The sequence below is a fragment of the Lissotriton helveticus genome, chromosome 1_1, assembly GCF_964261635.1.
Source record: "Lissotriton helveticus chromosome 1_1, aLisHel1.1, whole genome shotgun sequence".
Lineage (NCBI taxonomy): Eukaryota > Metazoa > Chordata > Amphibia > Caudata > Salamandridae > Lissotriton > Lissotriton helveticus.
In genome coordinates, this window is record NC_136057.1 from 2074609797 (window position 1) to 2074628544 (window position 18748).

Sequence of the window (18748 nt, forward strand, 5' to 3'; positions counted from 1 at the left end):
GGATCCCATCCACCAACCCTCCTTCCGAATAAACTTTGTCTGGACATTCAATAAAAACCACTGATCGTAGCACACTATATCCGGCCTCCCCGCCTGTTATTCCGGTCTGCCCGTCCCCCACGTCCACACCTATGCACCCCTACCTGGACTTTATGATACCCGACTTTTACTGGGCATGATTTGGCGGCTTTGGTTGTGGTGTTGTGACCTAACTGCAACCTCAAGACTGCACCACGATGGTCCCTTCTTCCTTCGGACGTGGCAGCTTCTGCAGCATGCCCGATTCCTCCGAAGGCAACATCGAGTGGCGTAAAGAGCTGCAGGCCGCCCATGGCAGCGCATCCCGCGAATTCAGCAAATCCCGCAAAGGCAACTGGCGATGGGATTGGAGGGGATACTGGAGTACAGAGCGCAGCTGGTGGTGTGTCTCCAGACTCAAGCGAGCAGATAAGGAAAGGAGGAGCCCCCGCTTGTGGTAGGCAAATGGCGCCCGCGCTCTTCAAGGCACAGGCAGTGAGATCTAAACCGGCTACAGAGATGGCTTCCGATGGTGGTACTACAGTCAAGGCCTCTGTGATGGGGGACCCTTTGTTACCCCAGGAAGCACTCACCTAGGTTATCTCTTCAACTTCTTTCCTTAATGGTAATGAGGTGAGTGCTGGAAGCGGGGCGGCAGGGGATGATTGTAGGGAGATCATAGAGACCATAGAGTCTGGAGAAAACTTGGACATGGCTGTGGGGCCACATGGTGGAGGGGGTGCAACACCAGTAACTAACAAAATTATCAGAACAATCCTAAGGAGGCTGGAAACCTCCGAAATGTCTGGGTAGAAAAGGGGGCAATTGACAGAAACCATGGAGGAAGATCCAGGGGGAAAGATAAAACAGGAATTTTGAATCCCCAGTTGAGGGGAGCAAGAAGGAGGCCAGGACAATTCAGGACCTATATAGGAGGGGGACTCTGGAGGCAAGTTTTATTCAATGTCAGATCCCTCTAACTCCTTTTGGGATGAGAGCCAGGTTGGGCAGAAGAAGAGTTGAGCCATGCTAATGAGAGTGACGCAAACAGCCTGCAATTGGTAGAGGGGGACACAGGTGGTAATTGTGCATGCGCTCTATCAACGTTTCATAAACATAGAGGGCACAGGAAGATCTCTGCAAAAAAGTCTAAAGACCCGGCCAGGTCATTGGAATAAGACTATTATTTCTCCCCCAATCTGGACAGTAGTGAGGCGGCTAATGGGGGGGGTGGGCTATATCGAAAACACAGAAGTCTTGCTCTCAATTATTTATCAGAGCACCATGGCCCACAGGGAGGAGACTCAGACAGAGAGCTGAGGACCCAAGGCACATGTTGTAAACTACAAAATTCTATACGTAGAGTTGTGAAGTCCTGTTCAGAGTTCGCAGTAAGGATTGGGGAGGCAGAAGCCAGGATCTCAACAATTAAGGATGAGCTTGCTATACAGAGAACCCTCACTGATTCCCTAAAAGCACAAAAGGAAGACACAATCTGGAAATTAACTGACCTGAAAAATCATGCTAGAAGGATCAATTTTCGGGTTCTGGGTGTTCCAGAGGGCATGGAGGGAACTTGTATCCGGAACTTCATGTTAGAACTTTTTACAGAGGCATTCCCTCAAACTCACGGAGTAGGACTGGAAAGTGGAGATGCAGAGGGCCCATCGATTCCCCTTCAATCAACATAAACGAGAAGGACAATCCACAACCAAACCCAGAGCTATTCTGGTCTGTTTGTGTAACTTTTTGGCCCGGGAAGCAGTATATGATTTGGCTAGACCAGACCGGAAAATGGCAGGAAAGGGATGCACATTTTTTGTAAGGCTCAACTTCTGTCATGCGACAGTAGATAAAAGATGGCAGCTGCTGCAACTGATCCCATTGCTTCAGGCAAAGTGAGTGAAGGGTTTTTGTCTCAATCCAGCCAAACTAAGAGTTATTTGTAGGGGCCAGGCACAGTTTTTTACTTCCGAAGTACAAGCAAAGGAATTTTTGCAATCGATAAAGGGAGATATGCAAATATAATCTTGGTTTTGCATATGATCTGATTAGCTGATGTCTATTTCAGAAGCTAAGCAGCTTCCCCCCCTTTTTTTCTGCCCTTTTAAGGGGGAGGCGGGTCCCAGAGGACTGGGGGTTGCCGGTTTCTCATCACTGAGGCCCCTATATCCTTATTCCTCAGCAAGTGGGAGGGGTGGGGGAGGAGGTCGGGTGGGGTAGCGTTGAGGGGGGTCCAGGGAGGCAGGGGCGAACATGGAAAAAAAAGAAATATTGTGGAAGAAGGAGGAGCATCACATAATTAGTGTGTACGGAGAGAGGAAGGGGAAATTTGAGGAAAGGGGTAGCATGGTAAAGGGAAAGGCACAGATGGAAAATGGTCCTGAGAGAATCTGGCGGGAAAACCTCTGCTTTGGGAATGGGTAAGGTGAATGTATGTACTATCACTCTGGGGGGGTCTAATTGACAGGAGTAAACAAGCCAGGGTTGCTGCGGTTCTGAAAATGCAAGGGTCTGACATAATTTGTCATCAGGAAACACATGTCCCCTGGGGAAAAAGGAAATCTTGATGATTAGTGGCTACACTCTGGCTGCATGCTCTACCCAAACTTCTAATATAAGAGGGGTTGCTATTCATGTGAAAAATGGTGTGGGGCTTGTCATTTGGGTAAAGGAGGATAAATGGGGCAGATGGGTGATTGTGTTATTACCGATGGCACTGACATTCTGTACTATCCATGGGTCGAATCAGGATGAACCAAAAATGTTGAATGATCTGGAAGTTGAGCTGGCAAACTGGCCAGACCATAAGTTATCTGTGGGGATCTGAACATTAATCTTGATGTGTGCTGGGATCCTAGATCAAAATATAAAAGTAGGAAACCATTGGTGAAGAATTGGAGAAGAAATGGCGCCACGAACAGACACCGGAGAACCGCGCAGCCCACAAGAACGCCATGCGCCAACACCATCACCTCATCGGATCTGCCAAAAAGTCTTTCTTCAAGGACCGCCTTGACAACAATGCACACAACAGCAAAGAGCTTTTCAACATCGTGAAGGAACTCTCCAACCCCAGCTCCAACACCAACGACATCCCACCATTGCAAGACCTGTGCAACTCCCTTGCTCCTTCTTCCATTGCAAGATCGCAGACATCCATGACAGCTTCAACTACCAGACCACCATGACAGCCAACGCCACCTCAGACTCCACGGCCACCACCCACAGCGACCCCCTGCTCACCTGGACTAATATCAACTACGACGACACCATCAAAATTATGTACACCATCCACTCCGGCTCCCTTTCAGACCCGTGCCCACACCTCATCTACAACAAGGCCAGTGCCGCCATCGCACCCCAGCTCCGCAAGGCCATCAACATCTCCTTCGAGACTGCAACCTTCCCGGAGAGCTGGAAGCACGCCGAGATCAACGCCTTGCTCAAGAAACCCAAGGCAGACCCGAATGACCTCAAAAACTTCCGGCCCATCTCCCTGCTCCCTTTCCCGGTTAAGGTCATCGAGAAAACTGACAACAAACAGCTGACCGGCTACCTCGAAAGGAACTACATCATGGACCAGTCCCAGTCCGGGTTCTGCAGCAACTTCAGCACCGAAACGGCCCTCATCCCCTCCACCGATGACATCAGGGCCCTGCAGGACAAAGGCGAGACCGCGGCCCTCATCCTCCTGAACCTATCAGCCACCTTCGACACGGTCTGCCACAGCACCCTACGCACACGCCTCCACAATGCAGGAATCCGAGACAAAGCACTGGACAGGACCACCTCCTTCCTCTCTGGCAGAACCCATTGCATCGGCCTCCCCCTTTCCGATCCGAAGCCTCCAAGATCATCTGCGGCGTCCCCCAAGGATCATCCCTCAGCCCGACATTGTTCAACATCTACATGGCCCCGCTCGCCCACATCACTAAACTACACAACCTCAACATTATCTCCTACGCTGACGACACACAGCTGATCATCTCCCTCACCAAGGACCCACTCACCGCCAACACCAACCTCCAGGAAGGAATGAAAGCCGTTGCCGAATGGATGAAGAACAGCCGTCTGAAGCTGAACTCCTCATCCTCGGTTCCACCCCCTCAGCCTGGGACGACTCCTGGTGGCCGACCGCCCTGGGGGCAGCACTGACACCCACCGACCATGCACGGAACCTGGTGTTCAACCTCGACTCAACACTATCCATGACCAAGCAAGTCAACACCATCTCATCCTCCTGTTTCAACACCCTCCGCATGCTCCGCAAGATCTACAGGTGGATCCCCACCGACACAAAAAGGATGCTTTTTTGCTATTTATAATCTTGAACGAACCTTGTATAATTGTAAAGGTGGCTGTAGTGTAAAGAAAGGGTGAAAGATCTGGGCACCAATGAGTAAATGGCTTACAAGGCATAGAGGGGGTACGGATTGGTTAGATTCTGGTTTGTAACAGAGGGTTGATTGGCCTAGAAGGATGGGAAAAATGCAATTTATTATTTGCAGGTTGCCACCTGATTTTATTTATTTTTGATGCGTCCCCTTTGTCCTAGGCAATGAAACGTTTCTGAAATCTATATTTTAGTTATCTATGTGGAAATATTTGACATATTAATTTGTGATGCTAAAATGTCTCATTTATAACTGACTATTAAAAAATGAAAATAAAATAAAGAGATAATGGTAATAATATTAATAATAATAATAAAATGCATGGAGCCTTACACGCCTGTATAAAAACATGTTTCTAATTTTATGATTAGAGTCGAGTTATGAGGTCTGCATTCACCTATTACTTAGAAAACAACAAAGCTGCTGAGATGTAATACCTTATTACAGTTATACAGTTGAATTGTGCTCCCCTAAAAATCTATTAGTTATTACTAAGTGATTACAAATGAGCCATTGTTTTCAACATTGTTTATAATGCCCAGCTTCCCAGGAATACCGGGATGTCTCATGTTTCGTTTTTGTTGTAAAATAAAAGAAAGGGCAAGGGGCATCATTAAAGCTTCAATTTAAACAAAAAAGTGTAACTGGATTTTTATTCTTATAATTTATTTTCCTAAAAATGAAGAGTGGTCAGAGCAAACTAGATATTTATTGTAATTGTAAATGTAATTGCATTTACATAGTGCTTACTACCCCTGATGAGGCGTTGTAGCACTTTTTCGGGATTAGCACACTACTCTGGAACAAAAAATGGATTAGTGGTGGATTAGTATGAGGAAATAAATTGTTAATTCGAGCCGTTGACGTGTGAATCCGTTCGTTGGACGTGTGAATCCGTTCGTTGGACTTAATAGGATAAGGAAGGAATACAGGATGAAAGATTCTAGAAAGTTATGGCAACATGCTTATTTTGTGGACTGATTAAGCAAAGAAAGTATCTCTCTGCATGCTACTACTCATTCTGAAATAAAGCCCTTATAATCTGATTTACATTAAAATGATTCTAAAAGATTTTTGCAACAAATTGTTAACTGATTTTGGAGTCGTTAATTCCACACTACATATTCTGTTTTTATTGTCCAGGTCTCCAACCTTACTATAGTTTCTTCTTCGAGGGGAAGAAGGCTTCACTGCCTGTAGGAAAGGGAAATTTGTAACTTCAAATCGCTGGTCCACTCTTCACTAACGGGCTGCTCCCAGTGCTGGTTGGATTTGTTTGTACCTGCACTGGGAACAGTGCATGTGTTTAAATAGGGTGCGCTGCCCAAGTGTGAGCCCGACACACCCAGTTAAAGGTGTTCTATGGTGCAGACCGGGGCCGCGCGCCATATGTGCAAAGGGGGCTCCAGCAACCTATTTGTTAGAAGGAACCACATACTTTCGAAGTATGACTATTGTCAAAAAATTGTCTAGTTATCACACCTTTCATTTTTATCTGAAGATGACAGGTAATGCTGTATGCAAGTTCTGTTTTAATTTTAACTCTCACCTTGTCATATGTCTCATATTTCGGTTTCTGGTAGTTCTCTGTTTTCCAATCAGCTGGTAATAATATCTTTACATTCCTGAAAAAAAATCTTCTTTTTGTGGCATTAAACATGTAAAATGAAGCTTCGGTGACCATTTCCTAGAACGTAATGACAAAATGAAATTGATCTCACTCTCAGCAAAGCTAGGACAAATCTGCATTTGTATTTACAAACAATAATATGGTGCTGTACAGAATCGGATTGCAACAGTAACCATGAATATGTTGTGCTCCAACTGCTCCTAACTGTGTGCAATAAATGTGGACATATGTATTCAAGTATAAAACTGGCTAAAGCTTCTGGCTGTTTGTTGGCATTCTTACAAACAAAGGAGGAGTGAGAGATAGTACAATCACACAGCCTCTCATTCATGGCATCTACACATGGTATGATAGACCTGATGATTTGAAATCCATACAGCGTGTAGGAAATTACCATCTTTTACATGATGTACCTCTGGGTTTTTGTGCCCCAGTTGCTTTGCTGGTTTTAGAAATCTGTTTACGTTACCCCTGCTAATCAGGAGTAAAACACCTGTGGTCCCCCTTTAAACATGGTTAAATTTGCGTATTCCTAATTGAGATTATTAACTTGCCTCTAAGTCCCTAGAATACTGTGTAGAAAGTGCATCCAGAGTCAGGAAGTTAAATACACCTTGTGGACCGCAGCACCTCATCTGTCATCCACTACAGTGACAGTTTAAACATGGGTACAGGCCTAACCTATGTAGTCAGACTTCTGCAGTGTACAAAAATGCAGCAGGACCTGTCAAAATAGCCCTTTGCAACAGATAAAGACCTCCCTAGCAAATATTATGAAGTCACCCCTATATAGGCCTTGTAGGCCACAAAGCATCATACTTGGTATTTTAAGGGTGGAGCACTGAAATACATGTTATTATTATTTAGACAGGAGGACTACCTACCTCAGGGAATAATCGCAACGCTTGTCAGTAGGAACTCCCAAAGAAACTAAATCAACTTGAGCTCAACCCCTGGTAGCCATGGTACAGATCAGACAGGCTTAAGTTAGGAAGGGTTGTGAAGTAATTCAGGAAGGTTTGTGAAGTATTTATGTAGTAGCAAAACAGTAATGAAGTCGAAATGCAACATATTAAAAAATCCCAAACTGACTAGGAAAAATAGAGTAAAACATAATAGGATAGGATAGGATAGGATTTAAGTTTATACAGCGCTCGAATGCCGAGGCGTCTTGGCGCTAAAGTGAGAGAAGAGATCAAGAGTGTTAAAGCTACACAATTAGGAAGCTGGAAATACCCATGTTTTTATTTGCTTCCTAAAAACTGTCAAGCTTGGTTGAAGTCTAAGTATCATGGGTAGTTGGTTCCACAACCTGGCTGACACAATGGCAAACTCGACCCCCTGCCCTCCCCCTATCCACCATCTAGCTCCGTGAACTTTAGTAGTGCAAATGAGGCCAGAATTTGCCGACCTAAGACTTCTAGTGGGAGTATACCACTGAAAGATTCTTCGCAGATCCGTCTCCCCTTCACCATATAACGTCCTATGTACAAGGCATAGGACCTTAAATTCCACACGTTGCTGTATGGGAAGCCAATGTAATGATCTGATAGCCGCAGAAGAGGGGTGACCTTTTGGAATATTTAGAAGTATTCTTCCGGCTGTGTTTTGATTGGACTGCAGTTTGGTCTTTTGTGCCTTATTACTACCCACGAAAAGAGCATTGCAGTAATCTAATCCGGATAGGACCAAGGCAACCACCACAGTTTTTCGTAGCTCCTGTGGAATAAAAGGGGACACTTTCCGCAATAGCTTCAAGATATAATATACAAAATGACACCAAAATGAGAAAAATTCAATAAGGCAAATCGGAGATATGGATTGTTTACATTTTAAGTAGGAGTAGCGCCAAGAAGCACAAAGTGCAAATGATAGTCAATGGTGCTGGTGCCGGTTGGCATTGATTACTAACTGTTGCAGGGAAGGTGCGAGAGTAGGCTACATAATTGCTAATCTTTGATAGTAAGGGCCTTCTTCTATGTCGTACTTGCCATTACTGCGCTGCCGTGCTGCAGCATTCTTATGAAAAGTTCAACTGTGTGGCCAAACTTATTCCAAAGAAAGACATCTTCCGCTGCTGAGCATCGTAAACAACAAAGGAGACAAACAAAGAAACATCCAATAAGGGAGTTACTGCGGGATCACCAACCGGTGGGAGCTAGAGCCAGCGCCTTCGCCAGCTCTACTCCAAACTTTGCAACTAACAGAGACTCACTGTGGATTTCCATGGCTCCCTCAAGTCCTCTGTATGTCCTATTAACAGTTAGATAAAGGAAAGCTGAATGGGACATGGAAAGGGGCTGAATAACGTGCAGCAGAACACCTTGCCAGCCACCATTGCACCCAACGGTGCCTCCCACGGTGAGCGTCCATGATTACTAAACCTGCAATAACAAGAATTTAACCACGCATTTAAGCTCAATGAAGTCGAAACTCAAGGCTAATAAAGGAGGAACGTTAGACTGCATGCAAGGCTCCATTAAAGATTGCTGCACTGAAGATATGCTGCATCAAGACATGCTGTATTATGTACTGTACAGCATTAAAAACCGTAAGACTTCATTGAATACAATTGAGGGCGGATAAAAGGATACATGAAAAACTGCATTGAAAACCATATTACGATTGCATTAATGATCACATTAAATACCACACTAAAGATTGCGCTTAAGGCTCCATTTAAAACACCACATAGGGCACATTATGCAAGAATGGACAATATCAATAGTTCCCTATGATCTAAACCATTGTCACCACAGCAAGTAAGGGCACAATCAAGTAAGCAAGTATAGACACAATCAATAGCTCGGTTACTACAATTTACAATCATTGCAGCAACTACTGCTAATCGGAGACATGGTCTAAGACAAACAATCCAAATTAATAGAGGGGGGACAGCCATTACAACGCAATCATTACCACGTTTGACCGTTATATAGAAGCCATTACCACGCTTAAGCCTTTACCAAGCATGTTTTTGGCATGCACGCCTTTACTACGAAAATGCCTTTACCACGCATGCCTTTACAAAGACATTCATTCTATAGGCATGTATGATAAAGGCGGATACAAGGTAAAGGTTTTAGAATAGCAAAGGCATATGCACAGACTCATCTGGAAAATCAAGAAATGTAGGTGCAACGAGGGACAGCCAACCTCATTCATGATGGCCACTTCACCACTGCACCAGAGATCCTTGGAGGAAGCCAATGGGACACAGGTCGCATCCAGAGGGGAACTATGTTGGGAATGTCAGTCTTTGTTGTGGATTGCTGAGGTTTTGCTGCTCGACAGTGGAAGAAAATCCTGAGGTGCTGGCGAAAATTACGCTGGAAATCGAGGGCCACCGCAACTACAAAGAGGAAGTCCAGATTCATGATTGGATAAGGATGTTCGAATAAAGTTAGACTCAAGAGGTGGCTGAGTTGAGGGAAAAAAGAGTGTTTAGGCCTATAGAAACATGATTGCATACAGTGTCACGGACTGTGATTGGTTGTCACTGTACTACTGTATTTTCTAACCATTTCTTGGGAAGTTTTTATTGGCTGCCAGAGTTATTAAAGTGAAAAATAAGGCAACATAAAAAGTCAATTTATTGTGTAGAAAATACATATGAGAGCTTCCTGCTAAGATGTCTGCTGGAAGTCCTGTCACACGAGCACTGCGTGTTTGTGTTCACTGGGCTCTAGGCTAATCCTTATTATCACCCAAGGTGATGTAGACTGTGCAGGACATGGTGGCTCCTGGTTTGGCCTTGATCTTGATGGTTGCTGCTGCAATGGGGAATGGTGCAGAGGAGCCCCCAGGATGATGTCCAGTGCAAAGCTCCTCCTGCATAAATGGACAGCAGTTGCAGGACTAGTGCAGAAGCATTGCCTCAGGTAGAGCTCAGGTGGTGCGGGGAACTCCGAACCCTCCTAAGAGCCATGATTCCCAGACCAAAAAGCGCAGTTTCCTCAGGAGGCAAGACTCTGCCAGGAAAAACTGTCCACAGGAGTATTTTGTTTAGGACAAGAAAATGTCATCTTTCTAAAAGTGGCATTTTCAGAATTGTGATTTAAATTCAGAATTTGCCTTTAAAGAGGATTTTCAATTACAATTCTGGAGACACCAAACATGACTTCCCTACTTTCTCCCAATCAAAATTTATCACTTAGTAAATGTAATAAGGTAACCCGAAGTTATCCGATGGGAGAGGTAGGCTTTGCAATGATGAAAAATTAATTTGAGAGTTTTCCGCTACCAGGATATGTAAAACTTAAAAGTGCATGTCCAACGTTTTAAATGCAATGCACCCTGCCCTATGGGCTGTTTAGGGCCTACCCTAGGGGTGACTTGTAGGTATTAAAAAGGATGATGTAGGCCTGGTAAAAGGTTTATTTTGCCATTTCGAAATGACAGTTTAAAACTGCACACCCAGGCAGCAAAGACAGGTTGGATATATTTTTTAAAGTGCTATTTAAGTGGGTAGGACAATAAAAGCTGAATGCTCACTAGTAGCTTTTGATGTACAGCCCCTGGGTATCTGTAGTACCACTTCACTAGAGTGACTAACTGTGGCTCACTGTGGCTTTCTATGACTCCCGACAAGTCCGTTGTATGCCCAATTAACAGTAAGATAAAAGAAAGCTGAGTGGGACATGGAAAGGGGCTGAATGAAGTGCTGCATAAAAAAATTGCCACCCACCATTGCATACATTAGATAGGCCAATTGGATGTAAGCCAATTGTGAGGAATTTGAAGGATAGAGCACAAGCGAAGTGTGCAGAGTCATAAAGTCCACAAAAACAGGTTCAGTAAACAGAAAAGGTGAAGGAAAAACATTTGTGGGTGACCCTGCAGAGAAGGCCAGGTTCAACAATTGCTTACTACTTTCATAGTGGTTCTAAAAAGGCTTTCCAAAAGTTCAAAATAAACAAGAATCATGCACACATCAGGAGCCTTGATAATCCTGCTAGACAGAAATTTACTTTTTTGTTATCCAGAATGAGAATTGACTATTATAACTTCTTCTAATATCATCACAGAAACAGCCATTGGGCAATCCCTCAACAGATCATGCCACTATTTAAATTACATTCAAGAAAAAGATTATCAATATCACTACTTCAAAATGATAGCTCAGCACCAAACTTCTAAACAAGTGATCTCAAAACTTTTACAGACACATTTTTCAGCAGTAACACCTCAGCGCTAATATCTACAGAAATAATCAGGGATGCACATGAAGCTACAGGTTATCGCCCTAGTTGCCATTAAAAATAGAAGGCAGCAAAAAATTGAAAAATGAAAAGCAACATAAATGCCACATATACAGAGCCACTAGTGTTAAATGTTTAAATCAACAATATGCATTTATGAGGATAACCACATCATACTTGCTACGAAATCGAAATATCACATAGATGATGATGAGGAGGGAAACCCCTTGCTAGCTTAATTAAAGCCACAAAAGCAAAATCAAAAAAAATGACCATGAAAAATAAAGTCTTCCAAAAACCGAACACATTGAGAAAGTAAAAATCTTTAAAGAATTTTATCAAACCCTTTGTACTAGTGAAAATATTTCTATCACAGAATATTTGAATCAATTCTGTTTAGTAATACCAAAGCATTCACATACACACAGGAAACCTCCAGACGTTTTACCTCTAAAAGAAAAATCTCAACTGAAGGAAAGTAGTTGTTGTCTTAAGAAAGAGTAAGAATAAGCAAATTTGAATTCCAGGGCTCACATGGCTTCCCATCTGAATTTTACAAAGTGCTCATGAAAAAACTACTGCAAAACTTGAATTACTCTTTGAACACTATAATAACACACCTCTGCACTCTGGTACATTTGCCGACGCAACAATTACATCAATTCATATATCAGGCCAGATTACTAGCAAAAATCCTATCACAGGCTGAAATTGAAAGTCCCCATCACCCATCTGTACATGAAGTGAAATGACTGGATTTCCCATCATCCAGCTGCACAGGAAGTGACATTCCTGGTTTCCGGTCAAACTGTTTTTAAAAGAAAAAGCCAAGTAAGAGGACATATTTTCACTGGATTTCCCATCCATCTTCTGTCTGCACAAAAAGGGACATCTCTTGTTTCCCACCTAAACCATCTTTAAAAGAAGCCAATAAAAGGGACCTAATCCGCCTTAATTGAGCTACACAGGAAGGGACATCACTGTATTTCCCATCATACATCTGCACAGGAAGTGATATCACTGACTTCCTGCCCAAGGCACCCTTCACTCCTCCCTGGACCTACTTAATGCCAGCTGCAGCACAGCCATACAGAGGAGGCATGCAGCTGACACGCCACTACCACACCAAAGGCAAACCCATCTGCACCTGTCTCTGCCTGGATTGCACAGAGCGGCAGTGTTAGACCTGGCATCTTTGGCGTGGTTTCCCCTATCTTTTTGCCTCTACCTCCTGTATTTTTGATGCTGTGCTGGATTTCGTTTTTGCTGGTTTAGATGCTTTGTACACTCTGCCACTGCTGATCAGTGCCAGAGTTTAAGTGCTCCCTGTGTAAATTGTTATTCTGATTGAATATACATGTTTAGCATATTTGTATCACCATGAAGTCCCTAGTAAAGTGCACTGGGTGTGCCAGGGCTGGTGATGACAAGTGCTACTAGTGGGCCTGCAGCACTGATTGTGCCACCCACAGGAGTAGCCCTAAAATGATGTCTCAGGCCTGACACAGCAGTGCCTGTGTGCAGTTTAGAACTGCCATGTCCTCCTGGTCAGTGTCCCCACTGACCAGGCCTAACCCTTCCCTTTTTGTGCACATAGGTCACCCCTATGGAAGGCCCAAGGTACCCCCCTGGGCAGGGTGCAGTGTATGTAAAAGGTAGAGCATGTACTAGTGCAGGTGACATGCTCTGGTAGTGAATGGCAGCCATTTTCGTTTTTCACTACTGTAAGGCTATCTTGCTCCATAGGTTAACATGGGGGATGCTGGCTACAGTGGTTTACAGCATTTCTTCCCATAGGAACAATATAGGACATAAGTATCTAGTATCCCTGAATTCAGAATTTAATAACACATCTTTTAGGAAAGGTTGTTTTTAAATCCTGTGTTTGAGAACAGCACTTTTAGAAAGTTGCTGTTCTCTTGTCTGACCCTTCTGTGTGCCTGGGCCTGTTTGTGTATTGACTGTCTGGTTTGAGAGTGACAGTGGCTGGGGGATTCCCCAGGAGGCTGGATGAGTCAGCACTAGGCTGAATGACTGCAATTGCAACTGGAGTGGTGGGAGGAGTTAGCACCTGGGCCTGAATAGGGCTGTGCCTGCCTTCCACAATGCTGGCTCCACCTCCTGCTGGGCGGCTGAGGACCCTGCCCCTCACTCTGAAAGGAAAGATGCAGCCAGCAAAACAAAGTACTCAGGAACCACCCAGAACTGGTTCAGACCGGGCTCAGGGCCCACATGCACCAAGAGAACAAAGACTTTAGGGGTATAAGTACAGGACCCCTGACAACAGAAAATTAGATCATCCTGGAATCAAGAAGGAACCTCTGCCAAGGAGAAAGTTGAAACTGAAGAAGGAAGACTGTCCTGCTGTTGCTCTGCAGGACTGACCTGTTGCTTTGCTGCCAAGGAGAGGGGAAGGACTTTGCTTTTGTGCTGTGTCCCCTGTCTTGAAGGAATCTCCAAGGGCCTGAGAAGAGCTGGCTCCCTGTTTTGAAGTCCCAGGAACAAAAGGACTTCACCCCCAGCTTCCCTGAACTCTGCTGAGAGAGTTCTGCCCTTCCTAGAGTGCTTGATCCAGTTGTGGGGCCTCTGGAAGTTTTACCTGTGCTGGGAAGCTTGAAACTAAGCTTGAGTGACTTTTGAAACTGAAAAGTGTTGCATCGCTCGCTTGCGAAGCGCATCCCCGACAGTGCAAGAAGTTTCCCGCCACTACGGAGGTCGAGATCGTCGCAGTGCCTGACGCCGCTGCCAGAGACATCGCATCCTTCGTTTGCGGGACGCACCAGACCGGTGCGGGAGAATCGAACATCGCTGCGAGTATCATCGCAGAGCCTGTCGTCGCTGGGTGAGATCGCCGCACCGCTTGCTTGCGGACCACATCACGTCGCTGCGAGCATCGTCGCAGAACCATCGCATCGAGGAGCTGCGAGAGAGAGGATCACCGCTGGACCGTGCATCGTCGCCCCGGAGATCGTCGCAGCCCCTACGAGATCGTTGCATCGTGCCTTTGCGAGAACAAACTTCCTACGGAACCTACGCACCGGAATCCATACAAGTGGCCTTCCTCCCCATACAGACCGGATTCGTCGCATCACGCCCGCTGCTGCAGGGGGATTGTCGCCTCGCCTCCCCAGGGTCTCAGGAGCAACGCATCGCTTGTTTTCCACTGCACCAGCTTCTGCTTTTGGAACTTTGTTGCAACTAAAAGGTACTGTGAGTAAACGTGACGCAACTGTGAACTTTTCACGCATCAGTAGAGAATTCTATCGCAACGTAGAGAATTCTATCGCAACCTAAAGAATTTTAACGCAACCTTAAGAACTCTTTTGAAACCCTTATCTTGAACTGTGTATGTTGGATTTTTGTCGTTTTGGTCTTGTGTAGTTTAGATTAAAAATACCTTTATTTTTCTAAACTGTTGTGGAGTCAGTTTGTGGTGTTTTCACTGTGTTACTGTGAGTGTTGGTACAAATACTTTACGCATTGCCTCTGATTAGCCTAGACTGCTCGTGCCAAGCTACCTAGAGGGTGAGCAGGGGTTATCTCAGAGGGCTATCTCCTTGCCCTGACTAGAAGCAAGGGTCCCTGTTTGGACAGTGGTACCTACCTCTGCCAACTAGAGACCCCCAGTTCTAACAGGCAGGATCCCTGGTGCTCCCCCTACTCAACGTTTCCATGCCACACTCCTTTGTACTCTCAACCCCAGCCTCCACACAACACAGAAGGAGCGTTCACAAGTGCTACCGGCAAATTATCAGGCACCCTTCCACACCCCATACCCATCCCTCCCACACCAACAGCATCCAGCACCCCACTCACTCACGCTCACACTAACAAAACACGACCCACACAATAAGCCACACTCACATGCATGTTCTTCAACAGGCCCTGACTCACCTAACACGCCACAGTGATATGGGACCTATTGGACTACCACAATCTGTACCTGCTCTTCCTTACAGAAACATGGCTAAACCAAACCTCTGGATTGACATCACTACAGCCATCGCTTCCAGCTACATTGTCGCCAAGCAAGATCATTTGCATGAGCCTGTTGGTGGTAATGCCATCATATTCAAAGATACCATCAGCTGCACCACCTACAAGGACACCTCCTCCAGCTACATGGAACACCTAATTTTCAAGATACAAATTACAGCCAACATCTCCCTATGTGGAACTCATGTATACTGACCACCAGAACCCCACATCAATTTCACCAGCTACATCACGGACTTCGTCTCACCTCTCATCATCTGCTCCAGCACCTTCATTCTCCTCAAAGACCTTAAGTTTCACCTAGAGGACTGCACTGACCCTTTACTAACTATAAAGCCCTTCTAGAAAACCTTGGCCGCCTAGGCCCCAAGCAGCATGTTACTGAACCCACCCACACCACTGGACACCTATTGGATCAAATTTACTCGTCAATTACCAGCAAGCCAGCAACTATGACCTGGACAGACCATTCCCTCGTCAGTTTTCAGCATACCCACCCCACACAATCACAGACCTACCTCCACCGAACCTGCGTACTGCAGCTGGAAATGCAGCAAAGAAAAGGAGTGGGCTTTCATCCTCTACGTACACCGGTATAAGCACACCCGCAACTTGATGAACACCATCAAGAGTCTCAACAGCTGGCTCACTGAATGCACCAACACCCTAGCTCCCCTCAAGCACAAGCTAGAGGCAATAACCTGACCACGAAACACCACTTCAAGCAACTGGAACGCAAATGGAGAACACATCAAAACGCTGCCACTAACAACAGCAAGGAAAACTTCACCATCATCAAAGATTTTACCAAGCCTCCCGCTGTCTCCAGTAACATCACCCCCTCACAAGCCCTTTGGAACAATCTCTCAGAATTCCTCAGTAAAAAAATAACCTCCGTCAACAGTTACTTTGACCCACAGCTGCAAGCCGTCATAACTGCAGCTCTTGCCCACTGTCAACACCATCAAAATCACTGTTCCCATGAAGTCCAGCCCGTCGGGGACCCCATATGACCCTTGCCCCTTCTATGCCTTCACCTGTAAAGTACTAGCACTCAACCTCAATGCCTTCATCAACTCAGCCACATTTCTGAACACCTAGAAATATGCTGCTCATGCCCCTGCTTCTGAAACCATCTGCGGACCCAGCCACAATTTCCAACTACAGATCTATTACCCACCTACCTTACATGGCAAAGGTCTTAGAGAATTTAATCAACCAATGCCACACTGACCACCAGAGTAACCGCCATCTCCTCATTTCCAGGTATTCCGGATTCAGGCCTAGCCACAGTACAGAAACAGCACTCATCACTGCCACAGACAACATCGGCATGATCCTTGACGAAGGAGACATGGCGGCTCTCATTCTCCTGGACCTTTCTTCAGCAATTGACACAGTCTCATACCTCATCCTCATCACGTGCCTGCACATGACTGGCTTCCAAGTAACCATGCTGTGCTGGAACTGCTCCTTCTTAAGGGTTAAAACACAAGTAATCAGCCTGGCTCTTTATTCCTCGAAAGCTGCAAGATCATCTGCCGGGTGCTTCAAGTTTCATTGCACGACTCCACCCTTTTTAACACATGCATTATCTCTCTGGCCAACGTCACATGTGAACACAAAATCAATATCCTCTCCTGTACCAACACACAACTCATACTCTTCCTCTCAGAAAACACCTCAAACACAAAGAAACAAGTTCACTGTCCGCATGACTGAAATCGCTAACTGTATGCAAGCCAACTGTCTCAATCTCAACACTGACAAGAGAGAAGCAGTGATCTTTGGGAAGAGCAACACACCATGGGAATCAAGCTGGTGGTCAGCTGACCTCGGACCCACACCAAGAACCTCAGTATAATCATCTACAGCAAACTGCTGCACCAGTCAACGCCATTGTTTCATCCTGCTTCAATGCCCAGAAGATGCTGAGAAAGATCTTTAAACACCTCCCAAACAGCACTAGAGAGACTGTCACTGTTAGAAATGGGGGTCTCTAGATAGCAGAGGTAGGTACCTTTGTCCAAGTACGGACCCTTCTTCCAAGTCAGGGTAAGGGGGATACACTTTTAAAATAACTCCTGCTCACCTCCTTGGTAGCTTGGCATGAGCAGACAGATTTATCTCAGAATCAGTGTGTAAAGCATGTGTGCATCCATACAGTAACGCAGTGAAAACACTACAAATGGACACCACACCAGTTTACAGTGCTTGTTGTAGCCAACACGCCAATGTGAGTCGGTCGGGGCAACTGTCGCAGTTGCGATGTGAGATGGAAGTGTTGCAGCGTGCTGTGTCCTCACGGCTCAGTGCAGGCAGCGGCTCGGTGATGGAGACCAAGGCTTGTGTTGCAGGGTGACACGGTGCTTGATGCAGTGCTGGCAGGTCACGGTGTGGCAACAGAGCCGGTCGATGTTCAAATCGAGCAGCGACGGATTCATGATGTCTGTGCAGCGTGTAGAGAAGCGATGCGGAGTGCGGTGCTCATGGGACACGATGCAAGCAGTGGTTCTTTGACGAAGTCAATGAGACAAGGGTTGCATTGTGAAGCAAGGCGGTGTTCTCTGCAGTGCCTTCAGTACACAGAGTCTGCGATGGACTTGGTGACGGAGTCGGCTGCTCTTTTATTCTGTGGTGACTGGAACCAGCGGAACCAGAGACTCTGCCCAGAAGGATGGTGAGGTCATTGCTGCTCCAGAGACCTCTTGAACAGGGTCAAGCTCCACTTCAAGCCATGGAAATGCTTTCTCAAGCAGAATTCACACACAGTTCCTCTACTTGGCAGAAACAGCCACTACAGGCCAATCCCAGACAGCACATAGAAAGAGGCAGTACTCCTCCTCCGGTTTCTCCAGCTTTTCTCTTTGGTAGAGGTTCCTCTTGAAGTCCTAAAAGTGATCTAAAAGTCTGGGGACTGGGCCACTCTTTGTATACAGTAAAACTCTTTGTTCTTTGAGGCAGAAAAGCTCTTTGCCCAGCCAAAACCAGTGCTGTCCTCTCTGGTGTAGCTTCCTGGCAGGAGGTGGAGACAGCATTGTCTACAGAAGACCAGGCCCATTCAGATGTTAAGGAAATCTCCACCCCCCTACTCCAAATGCAGCCCAGGTATATTCAGCCCAGCCCTGACTCACCCTGGAAAGGCAGGACACACCTCAAACCCCAAGTGGCTGTCTGAACAGAATGCATATTCCCAGCCCCTGTCAATCCAAAGCCAGACAGTCAGTACACACATCTAGCAGATGCACACTGAATGGTTAGGCACAAAAAACGACTTTCTAAAAGTGGTATTTTCAAACACAGAATGTAAAAATGACCCTCACTAAAAGATGCATCTTAACATTCAGGCATACTAAACTTTATTTTCCTAACTTGTTCTCAGGGCCAGTTATGTTTATAAGATGATATAAACAAACCCCCCTTTCTGTTCTATGGGAACAGGTAGCCTTGCAATAGTGATAAACGAAATTGGCGGTAACTCACTATCATGACATGCCACACACACC

The 18748-nt window shown here is 45.6% G+C and overlaps 1 protein-coding gene across 2 annotated transcripts in view; it reads right to left on the reverse strand.

Annotated features, from left to right (window-relative positions):
• LOC144755927 (calcium-activated chloride channel regulator 1-like) overlaps nucleotides 1-18748 on the reverse strand; it is a 368989-nt gene that overhangs the window by 311952 nt on the left and 38289 nt on the right. The window contains exon 2 of one of the 2 annotated variants that reach the window (XM_078645333.1): nucleotides 5965-6102. The exons of the other annotated variant lie outside the window; for it this stretch is intronic. Coding sequence (XP_078501459.1) covers nucleotides 5965-6102 — 138 coding nt within the window. The remainder of the gene's footprint in view (nucleotides 1-5964; nucleotides 6103-18748) is intronic. 2 annotated transcript variants of the gene reach the window in all.